This window comes from Aegilops tauschii, chromosome 6, assembly GCF_002575655.3.
Source record: "Aegilops tauschii subsp. strangulata cultivar AL8/78 chromosome 6, Aet v6.0, whole genome shotgun sequence".
Taxonomy (NCBI): domain Eukaryota; kingdom Viridiplantae; phylum Streptophyta; class Magnoliopsida; order Poales; family Poaceae; genus Aegilops; species Aegilops tauschii.
This window is the reverse complement of record NC_053040.3, coordinates 493,905,336-493,926,354: the sequence shown is the minus strand read 5'-3', so window position 1 is coordinate 493,926,354 and position 21,019 is coordinate 493,905,336. Positions and strand designations below refer to the sequence as shown.

Here is a 21,019-nt window from a genome sequence, read left to right as displayed (position 1 = left end):
TTCTTAAAATGGGCATAACTTTTGCATACGAACTCGGATGAAAAAGTTTTTTATATGAAAAATCATCTACTCGAAAAGTTACATCCAAATTTAACGGGGGGAACACCGTTAAACATTTTCAAAATCCTCAAAAACCTAACAGAAAATAAGATACGGGGCTTTTAAGATCTGGAGAGGCAAAAAAATTCAAAAAATTTCATATTGTGGTCAAACTGTGGTCAAACTAATTATTCTAGAATATTAGTGTTACTAAATAATTATTTCAATTTTTTTTAAATTTTGGTCAAATCTGGTCAAACAGTGGTCAAACAATGGTCAAACTAATTATTCCAGAAATATTAGTGTTACTAAATAATTATTGTTTTTTAAAACAATAGTTTCAAACTCAAACAGTGAAATGTGTCACTTCATGCTCAAGCTAAATTCCTGAGGGTTAATAGAATTGACATCCTACTATTGTTAGGAAAACAACAAGTGTAGACTTGGAAACGAGGGAGAATAGAACCCGGAAGTTAAGCGTGCTCAGGCTGGAGTAGTGAGAGGATGGGTGACCATCCGGGAAGTTAGATGATTTGGAATGATGAGGGGTGATTAGAGATTAGAGGATAAATTGAGCAAGTTAGATGATTTGGAATGATGAGGGGTGATTAGAGATTAGAGGATAAATTGAGCAGTGATGAGGGGTGGTGATTAGAGATTAGAGGTTAAAATAATTCAGAAATTTGAAAATAAAAAAAATTAAAAAAATTCGCAAAAAAACCAGGTTTAGGGGGGCTAAAACCCTAAACCTGCGGAGGAGGCCTTTAGTCCCGGTTAGCCACGAGAACCGGGACTAAAGGACGGGCCTTTAGTCCCGGTTAGCCACGAGAACCGGGACTAAAGCTTTTAGTCGCGGTTCGTAAGAGGCGCGACTAAGGGGGGGGGGGGGGGTCTTTAGTCACGCATATTTAGTCCCGGTTGCACAGCCGGGACTAAAGGCCTTTGCGAACCGGGACTAAAGGCCCATTTTCTACCAGTGATGCTAGAAATTTTCAAAGAAAAGTAAATCATCTGACCCTTAATTTGGTGGGCTAACATTAACTAAAGAGATAATAAACGTTAGATCTTCGTAACTGTAGATAAGCACAGCTCAGTTGTTAGATCTTACTCGTACCCAAGGATATCACAACTGTTAAATCTTGAGAAGATACTTCTTTTAGATGGAACCTTGAGAATATACTTTCCAGGAAACTAAGAGGAGATAAGAGGGATCATGTTACAACTGCTCGGAAACTAAAGATAAACGGGGGTTACCTGTACAAAAGTGCCCTGCTTTTGCAGTGCTGCGTACTGATGGCAAGTTTCAGATGGCGGTTAATCTTCTGGAGGGGACGTTATATCAGTGCATGGGTACCTGCTGAGGGGTGAGACCTTATATATATAGCCAAATAAAACGATGACCTATTCCGTACGTACGTACGCGGTGTGCTGGAACCCAGCTGGAGAAACCATTTCGAAATATCTACATGCCAATTTGCGATGTCAAGAGTCTCTCAGCCAATCAGCAGATCGTGTTTCTATTCAAAGCTCACTGAGGCAATGCAAGTTGCAGCCAACCAAGTGTCTTCGTTGAATGGGAAGGAGCAACGTCAACAAAGGTGTAGGGCATTATCTACACCCAGTAGCTATTGTTATGTTCATCCCCGCAAGACAACTAGTCACACTAATTGACAGCATTTTTTGGTACCTACTATACTGCTATACCTCTTAATCACACACACGCCACCTCCTATGCACCGGAGAAGAATAGTTCAGAAGAAGCAATCCATCAAGTTGCACCTCAATTAGTATTTTGAGATGATTGGTATGTGCCATCGAACGATTTGAATGCTGATCTGGACTGTCTCGTTTGTGAGGCAGATGCCACATCAAAATTGTGCCTTGGGTATTTAAATATGAAACCACCCTTTCATACATATATTTGGGCCACATGTAGGAGGGGGTGATGTTCTGACCCTCCATCACGCAGTTTTGGATGACATGCTCATCCATCAGGCCCACGTAGTCTAAGGCGTTGATCTGCAGCGAGAGGGGTACACCATGGTAATTTTCTCTTGGTTTGTGTTATGATAGGTAATAGTGCCAGATCAAATTTGAGTGCACGCATTCCCAATATTCCCTCCCGTCGGCTCGAAGTGGGGGGACCAACGATGTACTTCTTGAACCTTTCTGCCGGACTATCGGGTTTGTAAGGCAGGTGGTACATCAAAGTTGTGCCTCGGGTATTTAAACATGAAACCATACTTTCATACATATATTTGAGTCACATGCAGTTAGGGGTGGTGTTCTGACACCCCCCCCCCCCCCCCCTTGTGATGTTTTCGACGATGCGCCCATCAGTGGGGCCCGCACGGTCTAGGGCGTTGACCTGCAGCAAGAGGGGGTACACCATGGTGAGTTCCTCTTGGTTGGTGATAGGGTAGGTCATAGTGACATGCCAGGCCAAGTGTGAGCGCATGCGTTCACAAAATTCCCTCCCGCTGGCTCGATGTTTGTCTGTGTGTGTGTGGGGGGGGGGGGTACCACTCTATGTCATGAACATCCCCACCGTTCTGTCCGGTTTGTGAGGCAGGGGCTACATCGAAGTTGTGTCTTGGGTATTTAAACATGACACCACCCTTTGATATATATTTTTATCACATGCAGGTGGGGGTGGTGTTCTGACCCTCCCTCGCACAGTTTTGGATGACACGCCTGTTTATCTAGTCCGCGCGGTCTAGGGCTTTAACCGGCCATGAGAGGGGGTTAACCATGGTGAAATACTTTTGATTTGTGTTAGGGTATGTCATGGTGACAATACCAGACAATGTTTGAGCGCATGCATTCATATAATTCCCTTCCGCCGGCTCGAAGTGGGGAACCAGCACTCTAAGTCATGAACCTTCCATCTTTAGAATTGCATGCGTTCATAGGATTTCTTCCCATCGGTTTGGAAAATTGTCCTTTTGCATGTGATCCTAATATGGATACACTAGGGGGGTATGAAGAGACAATGCAATACTCGAAACCTTTAAAGTGGCAAAATGGTGATAATTAATTTGATAGACCACAAAATTGGCGCATCGAAAGGGCGATGAAACTAACTTAGACAAAATGGATGAGGAAATATAAATAATTAGTAAATATAAATAAAATGGACCACATTAAAACTAATTTTTTACACGAAGAAATAGGTTATGAAAAAATAGGACACTGTAAGCCGAGTGTCGTTTAGCGGGTACTCGGCTTACAACTAGCTCCGTGACATTGCCGTGTGCAGCCTCCGTGATCACCACATGACTTCGATCGTTGCCGAGAATTGGATGTAAGCTGAATGTCTTCTTGTAATATGCCGAGGGCTTTCTGTAAACCAAAGACCTTATTTATGGACCCACTAGGCTTATACTTAGACATAAGTCGAGTACCATAGGTTTGTCGTGAGTTTCTTGTTTCTTCCTCGGCTTACCTGGATATAGACCGAGAACCCGTGTTTTTGCACTAGGACGTGTGATTTTCCTGTAGTGTGAGACCTAAATATGGCATGTACCCAAACAAAAATGTTGAATCATTCCGTACACGGTATGCTGGAACCCAACTGGACAAAACATTATGAAAAACTCGTAGTTGAGCTACGCCAGACATGTCAATTTGTAATATGTCAACTCTCTCTCAACCAATCAGCGTGCCCTGACGTTCACAAGTTTGAGCAGGTCGAGTCTCTACTCAAGGCTTCACGTCAAAGTAATTTCCCAAGATGACACACTAGTTGCAGCCAGCCAACCAATGCTGGGTAACGTTCCTAACGCTCGTCACTCTGCCAGAGGTGATACGAAGTTTACCCTCAAGTTGCCCGGCTCTATTGTTGCTCAACCAATTGACAGCTAATTTCGGTACCCAGTACTACCTCTTAGTCGCATCACACGTATGCTACCTTCTGTGCACGTTACTGATTTGGAGAAGAACGTTTCACATTTTCAGAAGACGTGGTCGAGTTGCACTAGTCAATGCTAGTATTTTAAGATGAATTGGTATGTGCCATCCAACGATTTGAATGCTGATCTGGGTTGGTGTATTGTAAGCAAAGCAAACCCAAGTTGGAACGTGCAAGTCATCTCGGCCATTGGTTCGATCCATTAGGTAGGTGTTTATAATTAGTGTTCATCATATAAACTTGTTCAGTTATATACATGGCACCAACAAAGGCATACGCAAGATGCATCATGGGGATGCGCGCATCATTTCGACGCAGCAAAAGGCCATAAGCTAAGGCAGTAAGGCTCCTCTTTTATCTCAAACTAGACGATGCCACATGTGTTGCTACAGAAATCATACTAAAGAAACTACACAAATCGGTGCTTAAAAATTAAAGATATCGAAAAGATAAATGTAAGAGTGATCTCGATTTTCATGAAAGGCGGATGAAGTGGGTTGGGCGACCCGTGACCCACGCGTTGCTCTCCCTGGCAATTCAGGGGGCGAAAACCTAGTGTCGACTCTTTCCGCACCCATCCCCTCCCTCGTCTCGCCACCACCATAGGCTCCGATGGACGAAGCTCACCTGGCGGCGGCGGGGCAACTCTCCGGCTGGTGCGTGGTGGCAGGAAGCACTGGCTAGTGCACGATAGCGTGAGGTTTTAGGTCACCCTGGGTGGCGGTGAGCGGGAGATGTGGTCTATGGCGGTGATCCGTTTTCTGTTTCGGCTGGCAGCTGCGGGGGCGGGGGTGTGGAGGGGACGCACACGAATTCGGGCTGCTCCCGGTGCTGCTCCTCATGTGCATTTGTTGGCGACGTGGAGCCCAGGGACTGGCGCGGGTGGAGGTCCGTAGTGCTGGTGCAGCGGCATGGATCGATCCCCCTCCTTTAGCGTCGGTGCTCGAGGTGAGCGGCAGCGTCTATGGGAGGCCTCCTTTCGGACCCAACGAGGACGCTCTTGTGCTCATGTGCTTGATGGACCTGGCGGCCAGCGTGCGGTGATGATGTCTAGGATGCGAGGCTTTGGGTGAAGGCCTAAGATCCTTCTCTGGATTGGACGACGATGACGTCTTTCATGTCGTTCCCCTCTTGAGGACGTAGTCTTGGAGCCATGGATCCGCCGTTGGTTTATCAGTCTTGCTAAGTCTCAGTCGCTGAGACTTCGTTAAATCTCAGTCGATACTATATCCGTGCAATCTTATATTAAGATCTATGCAGAAATTTCTTTTCAGTTTTTTTTTGTCTCTTACATGTTAGTATGTCACTTGATTGAGACTTAGTTAAATCTTAATTGACTATGATCTAGCCACACCCTTGGTTTATTGGTGTCTCAGTTGGACCATGATTAGTTTGTTGGTTTGTTTGATGGTTGATAGGACCAGTACCCGACAAATTCGTCGGGAAGGAGGCAGTCATAACCTCAGTGTCTGAATGGCTGGTACGTGCATTGGTTCACTCTCTTTTCACAGAGCATCACAAACTGTGGCTTCACACTCGTCGTCACGCTGCAGCTCTCATAGAAGTAGAACCTGTTGCATATTATTGGATTGAAATCTTCGGATCGCGCAGGTATTTCGTGAAGGCGCTGGACAACGGAGAGAGAAACGCGGCTGCTGTACGGGCCACTGAAGAAAGTGTCGGAGCTGCACTTGCAAACACAAGCGTGCTGACATTTCTCGGAGGTAGACAGAAAAAGATGACGATGACGGCTCGTCTGGGAAAATATCAGGTGCTTCCATCCTTGGGATGCTCCTCATACTCTTCAAAAAAATTAATTTTAAATGTTTCAAAAGATTCTAATTTTTTTATGAATATTCACAAGAAATGTAACTACAAGTCGTAAAAAAATCAGATATAAACTCTAAATTAAAATAGAGAAACGAAAATGTGAAATCTAGCATGAATAGTGTCATAAAAAGACAAAAGCAACATTTGACACTATTTACATCTGAATTTGTTTTTTTTGTTTCTCAATGTACATTTCGAGTATGGATCTGATATTTTTAGCGGTTGTAGTCACATTCCTTGTAAGCATCCACATTTTTCACTGAAAATTTTGAAACATTTAGAGTTGATGTTTTGAAGTTGGAGCATGGGGAGCACCCCAAGGATGAGAGCACCTGAAATTTTCCCCGGCTCGTCTGTGGACCGTAATCATCATCCTAATCGTCAATCAGGCACGAGGAAGATAACGTTGTATTGCCATGTAGTACACGCTGAGCTTCTTTCTTTCTCGTAGATAAGATACATGCTTCACTACAGCAATGCCGAGTTCGAAAGCCTATTCCATCTTGGCAGAGAGTTTGCAGAGTTCAGATGTCAGCTAAGCGTATTTAGCCTGAACCCTTCAGGCAAACGTCATTTTGCTGAGCGCCCCCTGCTTTGCTGAGAGCTTGAGATCCTTTATTTCTCACTCAGGAAAGCCTCTACTGAGCAACCAGAGCCCGACGCGTGGCACCTTTGCCGAGCTTGGTTCTCGGCAATGTCTTTTGCAGAGTGCAGTACTCGGCAAAGCTTCTGCCAGCTTGTTTTTTAATTAGTTATTCATAGCCCTGAGCAAAACACATTTGTAGCAATTATATCACTGCCTGCATATCACAAATAGTACCACATCATAGGAAAATCACATGCATTCATCATAAGCTCACCAAAGCATCATATGTGGTCCACACAAGCATCATAACAAGTGACAAGTACTCACTGAACCCCAAATATGACCAATTTATGTCACATATGATGAGATGATAAATGCAACACCATAATTTGGACGAACGGGGGACAAAGATTATCAAGTTCTTCAGCTCATTCCACCTGATCTGATAAGCACCCTTGCCTACTTCATGATTTATCTTCTCTTTGAGCACATACTTGGAGTAATCATCCTCTGCCTCCTCACTAGTATTGAACACTTTGCAGCTTGCCATGAATAATAGACTCCTGGATATCTACGTGACTACACCACATACCACTTCACCAACAATGCTAAGAATAACAGGATTTCAAGTATGTGCAAGGATTGAGAAAAACTTGAGCTACATAAGCATTCATGATTCATATACCCAAAAGCATCAACAGTTGTCATTCGAGTCGACCTCACCAGCTACATAACTTCATCCCTACATCGACATCAAACTATCTAGCTAGACAACTCCGAGAATGGAGCTCTACTCCAAGTGGTAATCCGTGAAGCTGGTCATTGTGGAGTCGGGGCTGGTGGGGAACTGGGGATCTCTAACCGCCCACCCTCCAAGCGGAGGAGCCATCATCATTGGCACTGGCGGTCGACGGACTCAATGGCAACAGGTCATCGCTCTCCTCAGATGGCGCATCTTTCTTGGCTAGCTCATCAAGAAACATCTCAATGAGGCGGACCAGCATCTCGCGGATGCCCTCAGAATTCCGCTCGTCCTTGACGGACCTGTAGATCATGTGGTTCTAAGCGAGGAGGTACGGGTTCACTTGAACGAGTGCTGCCAGGTACGCCTTATTTCTTGGCGCAAAGAAAAAATAATAAAGCAAGTGTTACGTGCATGAATAACATATACGTCCAAGATTCCAACTGCGAAAAAGGGAATAAACTGAAAGTGACATAAGGAATGAGAGATCGTGACAAGCAAGTACTTAGAGGCGAGATCCCTTGGCTCCTCTTGCTGCCATGAGATCGTGAACCAGACGGTGCAAATCACGGTGCGAGGAGCCTCCTTCTGCCATGGCTGAATGGGACTTAGATGCAAGGTCCATTACCTTGTTCCTCGCCATGTCCCCTGGTCCTCCCGGACTCATGAATCTGATCAATGCCCGCGTCACATCATCGGCTGGGATTACCTCATGTTTTCGGTAATTCTCACTTCGTAAGCCGGCTCCAAGAGGCCAGAGCCGCTCACCGATCCCTAGTACTTCCGTGATTAGCCTCTCGGTGATGAACTGCTCGTACACCTTTGGCCACGTGAGCATCGGCACGCCCGCAGCCACTGCCTCTAGGACAGAGTTCCACCCACACTGCGTCACAAATGCACCCACCGCCGAGTGCGCTAGTATAGCCTTTTGTGGAGCCCACACTCTGATGATGAGCCCCCGGTCTTCCACCCTTTCGGTGGAGCCCACTTCTCGGCCGCCTTGACCACCCACATGAACGACCGTCTCGAGGCCTCCAGCCCAAGAGCAAGCTCGTCCAGCTGCGCATTCGATATGTGGGCACATGTGCCGAAGGACAAGTAGACCACCGAATGGTTAGGCTTTGTGTCAAGCCAATCGATGAACCGTGAGTCGGCAACACCTTTGGCGGCCTGTGATGGTTGCAGTTGCAGCGAGAGAGGCCCTATAAAGTATGCGTGCTTCACGTACCCTTCACGCACGTACATCTCACAGTACTGCTGCTCCAGGTCTGAAAATGTGTTGATGGCAATGCCAAAGCAGTCAGCTTGCATCGAATGAACCGTGTTGCTGGCATCATAGTTTCGACTCCTCAAGATGTCCGGCAGCTCGGTCCTCGGGATCCGTATATGAGGGACCGGAAACCGAGGGATCGTTGCGGCATCGTTGTCGTCGATGGCAACGTCGTCCATGATAAGGTGGCGCACGGCAAGCATTGGGAAGGCCCCCATGACATTGAACGCGACACATGGCACACCAAGCTCGTTATCAATGTCGGAGCTCCAGGTGAAGTTCATGTCGGTGAAGATGGCGTCCGGGGACAGCGCCCGGATGAGGGTCTCCTGCGGCGGGCGCATCAGGGCATCGCTTAGGGCAGCGAGGTTGATGCGTAATGAATCAGCCGGCGTGGATGCCTTTCCGAGGTTCTCGACACCCTTCGGGAGGCCGTCCACCACTGGGAATGGATAAGTAACGATCTTGATAGCTGCTGGATTATGCCCGTGTAGTCGTCGCTCCAGCACGGATTGGACGACAGAGACATTCGCCGGTGTGACTGCGATGGTTGGTCTCACACCGGCGTTTGGCCTATAGATGCGGCGAGGCGAATGGCAAGCTCGGTGAATGGCTCAATGTCATTAGTCGCAAAGAAGGGGATGAGCAGGACACACAGGGTCTTCCGCCACGGTTGCTGGTGGTAGAAGCCATTTCTTGTTTCTTTACTACGAGCAGAAGGCTGGCTTGTGTTGTGGTTAGTCCGGACGCGGATTTGGCCTATTTATAAGAGGAACTGTTAGCTGGACTTGCGTTAATTTTCCCTTTTGATCTGCAAATTGATATTACGGGCTGGTCTACTAACTGGTGGACGAGCAATAATGCAGAATGCATGGCCGGCTGTTGATCCAGTACGATGATTCAACCCACTGATCGATGAACACGATGCTTGAACATCGGTTCGAAGTGGGGGGACCAGCATTCTACGTTTTGAAACTTCAAGCAGGACTATCCGATTTGTGAGGTAGGTGCTACATCAAAGTTGTGCATTGCATATTTAAACAACACACCACCCATTGATACATATATTTGGGCCACATGCAGGTGGGGGTGGTCTTCGCACCCTCTGCCGGGCCCACGTGGATTAGGTCTTTGACTGTCAGCTAGAGGGGGTTGACCATGCTGAATTCCTTTTGGTTTGTGTCAGTGTATGTCATGGTGACAGGCCAGACCATGTTTGAGTGCATGCGTTCATAGAATTCCCTCCCCCCAGCTCGATGTGCAGCGAGCGGGGACAAGCACTCTAACTCGTGAACCTTTCATCATTAAAATTGCATGTGTTCATAGTATTCGCTCTCGTCGGTTTGGAACAGGTTGTCCTTTTGCATGTGATCCTAATATGGATACACTAGGGGTGTGAAGAGCACAATGCAACACCCCACAACTTTAAAGTGGTAAAATGGTGATAATTAATTAGAGAGAGATTGCAAAATTGATGCATCGAAAGGATGATGAAACTAACGTATATAAAATGGTGAGAAAAAGAGGGAAAAAAGCAATAAGTAAATATAAATACAGTGGACCATATTAAAAATATTTTTCACAAAAAATAGGTTATGGAAAAGGACGACGCTAACGCCCACACGTGTGGTGAAAGGCAAACCCGCCCACACGCCTTATAACATACAGACTGCGCCACGTCATTGCATGTATGCATGTGGGAATCTTTTTGGATTTTCAGTTTTAAAATGTTTTATCTCTTTATGAAAAATCCGATTGAAGATCCGTTTTCACCATTAAATTTCTCGCGACGAGATCTTCAAAACTAGATCTCATATCAATATATTTTGACGAGATTTTTTTGGGTTAAAAGTTGCCATGTCTATTGCACATGAATTGCCATGATGTTTGCATTGAAGTTGCCATTATATGTTTCAGCTATTTTCTTCTACATTTAAAAGTAATTTTTCACATATTATAAAATGGGAATTAAGAAACTAGACTTGCCATGCACCATAAACTAAAATTGCCATGATAAATGCACTTAAAATTGCCATGGTTTATACAAAAAATATTTTCATGGTCAAAGTACTGAAATTGCCATCATAAAAAAACTAGAATTGCCATGTTCTACAAACTAAAATTGCCACATGGCAACTTTAGTTTAAGCACTATGGCAACTACAGTGTAAACATCATGGCAACTTTTGGGCAAAAAAAATTCATCGAAACATATCAACATGGGGTCTAGTTTTGAAGATCTCGTCGAGATGAATTTAATGGTGAAAACAGATTTTTAATTTGATTTTTTAATTAGAAGATAAAACATTTTTAAGCCGAAAACCAAAAAAAAATTCTGCCGATGTCATCTATTCAAACGTGGCAAAATGAGTGGTGATGAAGGCGTGTGGGTGATGTGCAAACACCCACACGTGTGGGCGTTAGTTTTTCCGTATGGAAATGAGTGGTGATGGAGGCGTGTGGGCGATGTGCAAACACCCACACGTGTGGGCATTAGTTTTTCCGTATGAAGAAATAGGACACTGTGACCCAAGTGTCCTTTATTGGGTACTCGGCTTACAACTAGTTTGGTGACGCTGCCGTTTGCAACCTCAGTGATCGCCACGTGGCCATGATCGTTGCCGAGAATTGGGTGCAAGCCGAGTATCTTCTTGTGATATGCCGAGGGCTTTTTGTAAGCCCATGATCTTTTTTGGACCCACTTGGCTTATTTAGACATAAGCCAAATACCATTAGTTTGCCGTGAGTTTCTTGTTTCTTACTCAGCTTACCTGGATGTAAGTCGAGAATCCGTGTTTTTGTACTTGGCGTACGCGGTGATACACGGCCACGTTGATTTTTCTGTAGTGCGAGACCTTTATATGGCATATGTACTCAAACGAAAATGTTGAACCATTCTGTACGCGGTATGCTGGACAAAACATTATGAAAAACTCCTAGTTGAGCTAGGTCAGACATGTCAATTCGTAATATGTCAACTTTCTCTCAACCAATCAACATGCCCTGACGTTAACAAGTTTGAGCTGGTCGAGTCTCTACTCAAAGCTTCACGTCAAAGTAATTTCCCAAGATGACACACTAGTTGCAGTCAGCCAACCAATGCTTGGTGACGTTCCTAACATTCGTCACTCTGCCAGAGGTGATACGAAGTTACCTTCAAGTCGCCCGGCTCTATTGTTGCTCAGCCAATTGGCAGCTAATTTCGGTACCCACTACTACCTCTTAGTCGCATCACACGTATGCTACCTTCTGTGCACGTTACTAATTTAGAGAAGAACATTTCAGATTTTTTAGAAAGACATGGTCAAGTTGCATTAGTCAATGCGGAGTTACCTTCAAGTCGCCCGGCTATATTGTTGCTCAACCAATTGACAGCTAATTTCGGTACCCACTACTACCTCTTAGTCGCATCACACGTATGCTACCTTCTGTGCACGTTACTAATTTGGAGAAGAACATTTCAGATTTTTTAGAAAGACGTGGTCAAGTTGCATTAGTCAATGCGGAGTTACCTTCAAGTCGCCCGGCTATATTGTTGCTCAACCAATTGACAACTAATTTCGGTACCCACTACTACCTCTTAGTCGCACCACACGTATGCTACCTTCTGTGCACGTTACTGATTTAGAGTTACTGCTTTAGAGAAGAACATTTCAAATTTTCAGAAAGACGCGGTCGAGTTGCACTGGTCAATGCGAAGTTACCTTCAAGTCGCCCGGCTCTATTGTTGCTCAACTAATTGATAGCTAATTTCGGTACCCACTACTACCTCTTAGCCGCATCACACGTATGCTACCTTCTGTGCACGTTACTGGTTTGGAGAAGAACATTTCAGATTTCCAGAAAGACGCGGTCGAGTTGCACTAGTTAATGCTAGTATTGTAAGATCTGTATTGATATGTGAATGGCGGTTTTAAGCGCCTCCATCCATAATCTCAATGGCAAGGTGGAGTAACTCATCATGTTGCGTACCATATCCATAAGAGTATGGTTACACCTTTCAGCTACTCCATTTTGCTGAGGCTCGTCCGGCATTGAATACTGGGCCACTATGCCAGTCTCCTGTAAGAACTTTACAAAAGGTCCAGAGACTTGGCCATATGGAGTGTGCCGATCGTAGTACTCTCCCCCACGGTCAGATCTTACTATCTTTATTCCTTTATCATGCTAATTTTCAACTTCATCTTTGAATATTTTAAATTTATCCAACGCTTGATATCTTTCTTTGATTGGATAAATATAACCATATCGGGAGTAATCATCTGTGAATGTTATGAACGAGTCATAGTCATCCACACTTTTCACAGGAAATGGTCCACAAATGTCAGTGTGAATAATTTCTAGTGTTCCTGTGCTGCGGTTTGCACCCTATTTTATTTGTTTTACATACTTTCCTTTAATGCAATCTATGCATTGCTCTATGACTGAGAACTCTAATGGAGGAAGAATTTCATTCTTAACTAGTCTTTCAATTTTTCCCCTCAAAATACGGCCCAAACGACAGTGCCATAATTTCGATGAGCCATGAGTTTTCTTTCTTTTCTTTTGTTCCTTATCCGACGCGGAAACATGCCCATTCACATTACACACAGAATGCACTTTTTCACAAGCTCATCGTGTAGGAAAACAACACCCACATGAGTATTATTAAACCATATGGCACACTTGCCATGTCCAAAGTGACATTCATAATGACATTTATCCAAACACGAAACACTAATTAATTTTCTGTGACATGAAGGAACATATAAAACATCTCTAAGCAGAAGCATGAATCCATCAGCTAACTCCAGGGAGATGTTGCCGACAGCTTCAACTTCTGCTTCAACTCCATTTGCAACTTCAATGCATCTTTCGCTTCTTTGTGTAGTCCACGTCGAATGGAATCCCTGTAATAAATTTGCAACATGAACAGTTGCTCCTGAGTCAATCCACCAAGTAGATTTCGAAAACTGTGTATAGAAGGATTCATTTACAAAGGAAACAACGTTGTTACCTCTCTTTGCTATTATTGACTTTAGCCAATCAGGGCAATCTTTCTTACAGTGTCCAGTCTTCTTACAATGGAGACATGTATCTTTGTCCACTGGGAAAGACTTTTGCTGATGCTGATGGTGCGTGGAAGCTTTTCCATGTGGCTTTGAAGGAGAACCTTTGCCACTTTGATTGTAGTTCTTTTTCTTATTATCCTTTACATAGTTCAGAGAACCACCATGTGATGTTTTAAGTCTTTCCTCTTCTTGCACACACCTGGCTATAGTCTTTTCAATGTCCCATTTTCCAGGCGACATGTTGTACTTGACAACAAAAGTGTCAAACTCTTTTGGCAGTGAAGCCATGACCAGGTGAATAAGGAGTACAGGCTTGAGCTCCAAATCCGCATCCATGGGTTTGAGCTTAGCTGTCATGTTGCTCATCCTGAGGATGTGCTCTCTTATGCCATGTTCGATGTCTGTGTACTTTTCTGTCACCAGCTGGTTTAGCAAATGGGTAGCATATATCTTTAACAGTATGATCTAGCTTGTTGCACCCAACTACCCGATGGCTTGTGCCAGCTCCCATGTTTGCAGGAAATTGAAACCCGCCGCGCTCCAGCCATCAAGCGTGTTGGACCTGAATTCCTACAGCCCCAGTTAGCGACGGCTGTGTTTCCGAGATTACAGAAGATGTGTTTAGTTGATATGGTGGAATCGGAGGAGTGGAAGTGGGAGGAGAAAGTGCAAGCCATGCCTCTTTTGGAGGAGCTTGAGCTTGAAAATTGCAGATTGAGGTGTCTTCCTCCTGGCCTCGCCTCACATGCGAGGGCTTTAAAGTCTATATCTGCACAAAATAACCGGCACCTCAACTCACTAGAGAACTTTGCTTCTGTTGTTGAGCTGGAAGGTGGCTAAAAGCCCCGACATGGAGAGGATCACTAATCTTCCCAATCTAACGTTGCTCACTTCAATAGTCGTGGGACAATCTAGACCTGAGTGGGACAAGTTCAGCCGTATCGACCATGTCAAAGCATATGCACGCGATGAGAACAATACAAGGAAATGGTATGTGTTGTACACGAGAGGCCCTGCAGCTTGGACACAAATGTCTGCCACTTCATATCTGCAGGTAAATTAGCCTAACTGCGTCATCTCAATTTGTTGTTCCGCTCTGTTCATTTAACTCGTTTAGTTGATTCAGGGGATGAAGAGGAGGACCAGGAAGTTGTTTCATGAGTCCATTGAGATGAAGGGCGACAAGGAGTAGGCATAAGATTTTGGCATTCTTTTGCATGCATCTTTCTGGGTTCTTGTGAAGGTGCATGGAGAGAGGTAGGTTCATCATTCAGCTTCTAGTTAATATAATTTTGCCTCCGTTAATGTATTTCATTTTGGTGTTGGCAGTCGCATGCCAATTTACTCTGTAGTACTCATGATTTCGATGACGAAGTTAGTAGCTATGCTATACATGGAAATGAAAAACCTTAATCCATGAAACCCAGGTGTATGGTCATATTTTTATGCGTGTTAAACATTGATGCAGACAGGTTGAAGGCAAGCAATATAGACGGGCCTTATAACCATCTTCAGTTCTTCACCTTGTTGGTTGGCCATATCAAGTGCGCTGCAGTGCGATCCTCCTACAACAAAGAGAAGCTCGTCATTTAGATTACTTTTCGGCAAGACCAGTGTCATCCAATTTGCAACGATGATGGCTGTAACGTGTATATGCCTGTGTGTTGTTGATGCAACTACAAAATACAGCGGTAGAAGTTATATGCCTGTGCTAGTACTTTTCAAGAAGTTATTCTTGGTACCAGCGGTAGAATTTGAAAGTAAATACCTATAACTTACTATTTGATTATGTATTGTGTGCATGCGCATAGCGAAGAACAGAGGTGATTGTCTAAGTTCTACTCCCTCCGTAAACTAATATAAGAGCGTTTAGATCACTATTTTAGTAATCTAAACGCTCTTATATTAGTTTACAGAGGGAGTACTTGTGACAGATCAACTGATTTGACTTTACACCTGAATATTCAGAACATTGTGCCTTGTAAATTGCTATCGATGCCAAGAGCTGTGGTTCAGTGGTTGAATGCCACAATATTTTACCACGATAAATTTAGGAAAGCATGGTGTCCTACCAAGATCAGCCACAGAAATGTAGTCTTGTCAGTTGTGAATTTATGAGTATCTCAAGTGAGGGCCGGCGAGAGAGGCTACTGCGACCTGCCTGTCCCTTGCGCCAGCGGCCACTCTGTTTTTCTACTGTGTTCTGGAGAGCAGAGTCAGAGTGGGTTTCCGGTGAGTCCACCCGGTCATACGAGTCAGCGGAGCTGACACCATTGGAAATAAGGACCAGCGACGAGACTCCAGAACCAACAGCATGGTCTGCTTCAGTTATATGCTACCTACAGTAGAAGAACCTTCAGAACTAACATGTCTTATATTTTGATACAGAGGGAGTACTTGATTGGCTGGCTGATGATCTTCCTCGAGCGTGGACACCGCTCCTACTCCTCGGCCTGGGACATCTCTGCTGACATTATCCTCGTGAAATCCACATACTTGTTGAGGTGCTCGATTCAGCAGCCGCTTGTCAAGGATGGGTACATGACTGAATGTTGCATCAGAGATGAGCAAACAGTGGCATCTTTCACTTGGCATAACAAACGTTGACTAACTAAGACATTCCATTTTTCTAAACTCTTCGGTTACTAAATCGAAGACGTGTAGTTTTTTTTTTCTTGAGAAGAATGCCTTTCCTCTGACCTATTTTCTGCAGACAGTGTTTTTTTTCCTTTTTGCGGGAAGCAAACGATTGTAAACTACCTAAGGTTGCTCAGAGTTGAGCATGAAGGTTGCTCAGATCTGATTATGCAAGAAGAATTCTGCTTCAGTATTCATGGTGGTACATGCTATGGAAAAAGAAGGAGGCATGAAAAACAGAGCACCCAGCTGAAACTCATGATGTACATGAATACTGAAAACTCTAGCAGTAAGCCTCAGTGTTACATCAGAAATTGTCTAGTCTTTATTGAATTCAGCAACGGAGAGGGGATTTAAGTAGCAGAAACGACACCCACAAACATGCATGGCACCGGTAATCAACAGGAAGAAGTATTGGCACCTATAGAAAAGCAAACAGAGCAATGCGAAGCAGAGACGGATTGGCGCATCCAGAAACATCATTGTAAGTCGGGATTTTCTGTCCCCGGTTGCATCGCTGCCCTTGTGATGCCATCGACCAATGTTGCTCCCAATTGACAGACCAAAGATGTGAAGCAAAGGACCGTCAACATCACCTTCAGCATCCTCCACAGTCCCATTGCGACCGGTGATCTGGAGCACCATATACCCAGCTCCTCTCGCCACATCAGCGTGACGACCAAGAGCCTCTCTTTAAAAGCATAGCCGACCTAGCTTCCAGCTTCTCCCCTCTGCGGCATGCAGGTGCCCTTTGCATCTGCCGGCAGAGAAGCACAGGTGGGGGAACCAAAGCTATCATCATCTTCTAGTTTATTACACCACACTGCAACATACAGCCACTGTGAGTAACACACACATGCAAACACAAGACATGTGCAAGAATTCGCCCCAAAAATATTTAGGAGCTGCTTCAAAAGGACCGATACATAACCACATGTCGCATCAAAGAATGCCCGGATAGCTGACATCTTTCACTTGGCATGCCAAACATTGGCTAGAGGATATGATCAACCCGGTGCGAAACATTATTTCATTGTTTTTCCAAAAACAAAACAGTGATACGCATGCAAAATGCAGCCACATGGACGCACTATAAGTAGCAGGCAGTAAAGTAATCCGAATCAGTAAGAAGAATGATGCTTCAGAAGTATTCACGGTACAGTGCAAGTGTTACATATGGTACAGAACTGAAAACTCTGCCTCAATGTTACAGCAGACATTGCCCACTCTTTATTTGAATTCAACAACAGAAAGGGATTACATAGCAGAAACGACAGCGACAAAACACGCATAGTGCCATTAATCAACAAAAAACAGTATTAGCACACATGCAAAAGCAAAGAGAGCAATGCAACGCAGAGTCAGATCGGCTTCCAGAAACATCATAGTGAATCAAACCATTTCTTCCACTATATCATCACTGTCATGGTAACCGGCAGATTGACCTTCGGCGCCACCATCTGATCTTGATGGACCAGCTGCTTCCTCTTGGCCAGTGGCGGCCGTGCTGACATGAGAACTTGAAGGGCCATCCCCATGCTCTCCTCCGTTGTGGTGATAATGATGATCCGCCCTCTGCAGTTTTGCTGCCAAAGTCTCCATCCCCATGTAGTACAATAGGAGCCAGACATAGGTGAGGTACTCCACGCCTGTGGCCAGACCCTTGGCGTGCAGGTACCCTCTGCATCTAGCGGCAGAGAAACACAGCATCTCCACCCAGACGCCTTCGATCACATCCCACATCTTGTCTTCAGGCAGACAGGACAATACTTTGGCAATACTCCAAGCGTCATGGATAATGCCTCCCTGTTGCTGCTGTGGAGGTGGAGATCCTCCACCATCCACTGCAGCAATTATAATCTGTGTAAGCTCTGCTTCCTTGTGAGGTTGCTTGTCTCCCTGGATAATGATGCCCTTCAGTTCGTCGTAGGCGGTCGTGAAAAGGTTCCTTCTGGTGCCTGCCATTAGCATTTCAGGATTCACAAACAGTAGGTACACCATGTAGTTGGACATTTCTCTGCACTGCACGGCCCTCTTGTGATGACCAGATCCTTCACACCAAGCAGGGCATGCATAAGCATGAGGGCATGAATCTTGCGTGCACAGCAGTCCGTGGTGAGAGTGAGATACACCTGTGTCGTAGTAGCAGAAATCCGTAGCGAGATGCCAGAGGAGAACACTCTCGTCGAATGCACCCTCTAAGCTCCAGCCTAGTTCCTCGTAGCACCCTTCACACCCAAGAGTAAACTGGCCCCTGTTATCACTGAACTTCCTGTAAGTGGAAACATCTCTTATGTGATGCTCCCACCCTCCTTTCACATACTTGAGCACTAACATTGTAATGCTGAAGGATGAGTAGCAAGACTTCATGCGCCAACGTTGCTGAAGGAAGTCAGAGCATCCCAATACTCCCAGGATCCTCATCATCCTGGAATGCTTCTTGTTGCGGACAACAAGACCTATAAGGTTGTATTGGGAAACCATGTCAGCAAACAGAGGTTCGTCTGTATGCTTCCGATTTTCTCGGCCCCTTCTCATGGTCTTTAGGGCCATGACATGACCCTCCAGGGCAGCAGTACAACAGAGCAACACATATGTAACCTTGACATCATCTTCCCTATAAACTTCTCTGTGACTATAATGAAAGAGGGCTATGGCCACAAACGGAAGGTACATAGCAAATAGTCGAACTAGACCACTCCTAAAAAAGCCTACTTTGGTGGAACTGGCACGGGCATGGGCGATGTTATTGGTTCGGCCTGCAAAGCCAGACTCAATGGGGAACATCTTTTCTTTGGTGTAGAGTAGCTGAAATGTCTCAGAGAGCCAATGCTGCAGCTTACAATACGCATGGTTGTCATCCAGTGCTGAGAAGGACTGCAGCATCCTGATCCGATCATCCGGAGAAGGAGATGCAACATCCACAAATAGCTTGTGGGGAGTGAAGTCCACCGGTGTGGCTGGTGTTAAAAGGTAATCATTCGCCCCAGCAGGACTTGTTGCCTTGTGAATGAAATCTTCAAGCAGATCGATCTTGAGCTTCTGTGTGTTTATTGACCTCCAAACAGGCTCTCCGGAGCTTACCAGGCTGCTAATGCTAGCCCTGTTGAGAGCCCAGGGCTTCTCCAAGCATTTGAGGATACCGGGGATGAAAAGCAATATTGCTGCCTGGAGCAGCCTCCTGTCGTCGCCTGGCCATGATTTCCAGAAGACGTAGACAGCCACAGTGACCTGAGACACTGAGGTGAGGATGTGCCGCGTCCATAGCTCGTTGTCCTCGATGTTGTAGGCGGTTATGCCGTCCTGTCCACCTAGGTGTATCAGGAGGATAGGCGCCCACAGCACCTCCAGGATGTTGCTGCCGCCATCTCCATCCTCCTGATGTGACTCCCTGTGGCGGTTGAAGAGGGTGGCGAGCGCATAGATTGCAATGGCATCACTGCCCAGGTATGCTAGCCAGATGACAGGTCTAAACCAGGATCTGATGGGAAACTTACGTGCGGCCGAAGCGAAAAGGAGGATGTACTGAATCACCAGGCTAGCAAGGACGAGGATGCGCAGCTGCGACACCTCCCACCACTGAACAGCGCCTGAGACACCCATCAGTTCTCCCTTTGATCTCTCCTCTCTGCCACACACGCACACTAGCTAATTATGCTACTGGCTGGTCCACGAACCACTTTTGTATGTATCTACACATTCATAATCCCAGCCCTCACTTGCCTACTCAACTTTTCTTATACCACTTGCCTAAAAGTGTCTCTTCTTTTTTAATTTAATCATATAACATTTTCAAGAGCCAATGTCTTGGCCTGATCTCTTTTTTGCTTGACTTGATCAACTATGTACATCTCTTGATTAAGTTGGTCATATTGTATGGAGTATGGTATAGCATGTTACCAGGTTGTTGTCCAGCTAGTATTTTATGGGGACCGGACCGACGAATGAGTTTTTAACAACGAGTGGCCAAGCCGCGGACAGGCAGATATGCGGTCACAACTAAATGGCATATACTTATATGTACATTGGCAATCGATCAAGGATTGAGTGCCTATATCGAGTTCAAAAATGTTAGTACTGCATAATATACTTTGTTTAGTTGAATCACGAAGTCACCAATTGCCTACCGAACGCCTTGTATACACGCATTATTATATATACAACCTGCTTGAAAGGGTCCTTGATTTACTGCAAATACCTACAATAACACTTGCAAGGGTGTCATATTTTATTTGACTTGACCAAGTACTTGTGGACCTCACTTGAGTTCCTATTGTAGGGTATCACACGTGTTCTTAAGCAAGTTGCAGGCTTAATCATTTCTTTATTTTTTTCACCAACTACATCTATGGACTGCTCTTTGGAACGACTGTTCCTATTGTATGGTATTGTACTTTACCAAGTTGGTGGCTAGTAGTATTTTATAGGGACCGGAGACCACGTGATAAGTTTTTAAGAGAAAATGGCCGGCCAGTTACAACCAGGAGGATATGCAGTCACAACAGAATGGCATGTTATATGGACATGGGAATGTATAAGGATTGAGTGCCCATATCAAGTCCCGAACTGCTATTGCTACATACTGTACTCTGTTTAACTGAATCAGGCTAGCTAATCAAGCATCTTAACTTTGCCAGATATTCTTCCCAGGACATTTGAGTACGTAATTGCCATGATCTGCACTTTTCACAAACCAACAAGGAAGCAAACCTCAACTTTTCACATGGCTGGTGGGAGACTCCAAATAGAACAGAATTGACGTAACATATGATGCGAACTTAGTTTCAGCATGTAATCGCGCGCTGTTCATGATAAATGACCAATGAACAAAACTGCCCAGAAAATACAGATAATAATTACTGCAATTTGTATGTTTGAACTTTGAACCCGTGATGTTTTGGAGCCTCAGGTTGCCAATTTAGCTATTAACATCAACGCCTAATATAATAAGTAAA

The 21,019-nt window shown here is 44.9% G+C and overlaps 1 protein-coding gene and 1 pseudogene across 1 annotated transcript; both read right to left on the bottom strand.

The window, feature by feature from the left end:
- Positions 1-7,612: 7,612 nt before the first annotated feature.
- LOC109736773 (scopoletin glucosyltransferase-like) lies at positions 7,613-13,793 on the bottom strand (annotated as a pseudogene).
- A 3,541-nt stretch (positions 13,794-17,334) lies between these two features.
- On the bottom strand, positions 17,335-19,795 carry LOC123494402 (uncharacterized). The gene has a single exon (XM_045230229.2). The coding sequence runs from the start codon at positions 19,665-19,667 to the stop codon at positions 17,457-17,459; it is 2,211 nt and encodes a 736-aa protein (XP_045086164.1). The 5' UTR covers positions 19,668-19,795; the 3' UTR covers positions 17,335-17,456.
- Positions 19,796-21,019: the final 1,224 nt, after the last annotated feature.

Bases quoted from the DNA above. Each gene is read 5' to 3' on its own strand.
- LOC123494402 (XM_045230229.2), bottom strand. From the start codon at position 19,667: ATGGGTGTCTCAGGCGCTGTTCAGTGGTGGGAGGTGTCGCAGCTGCGC.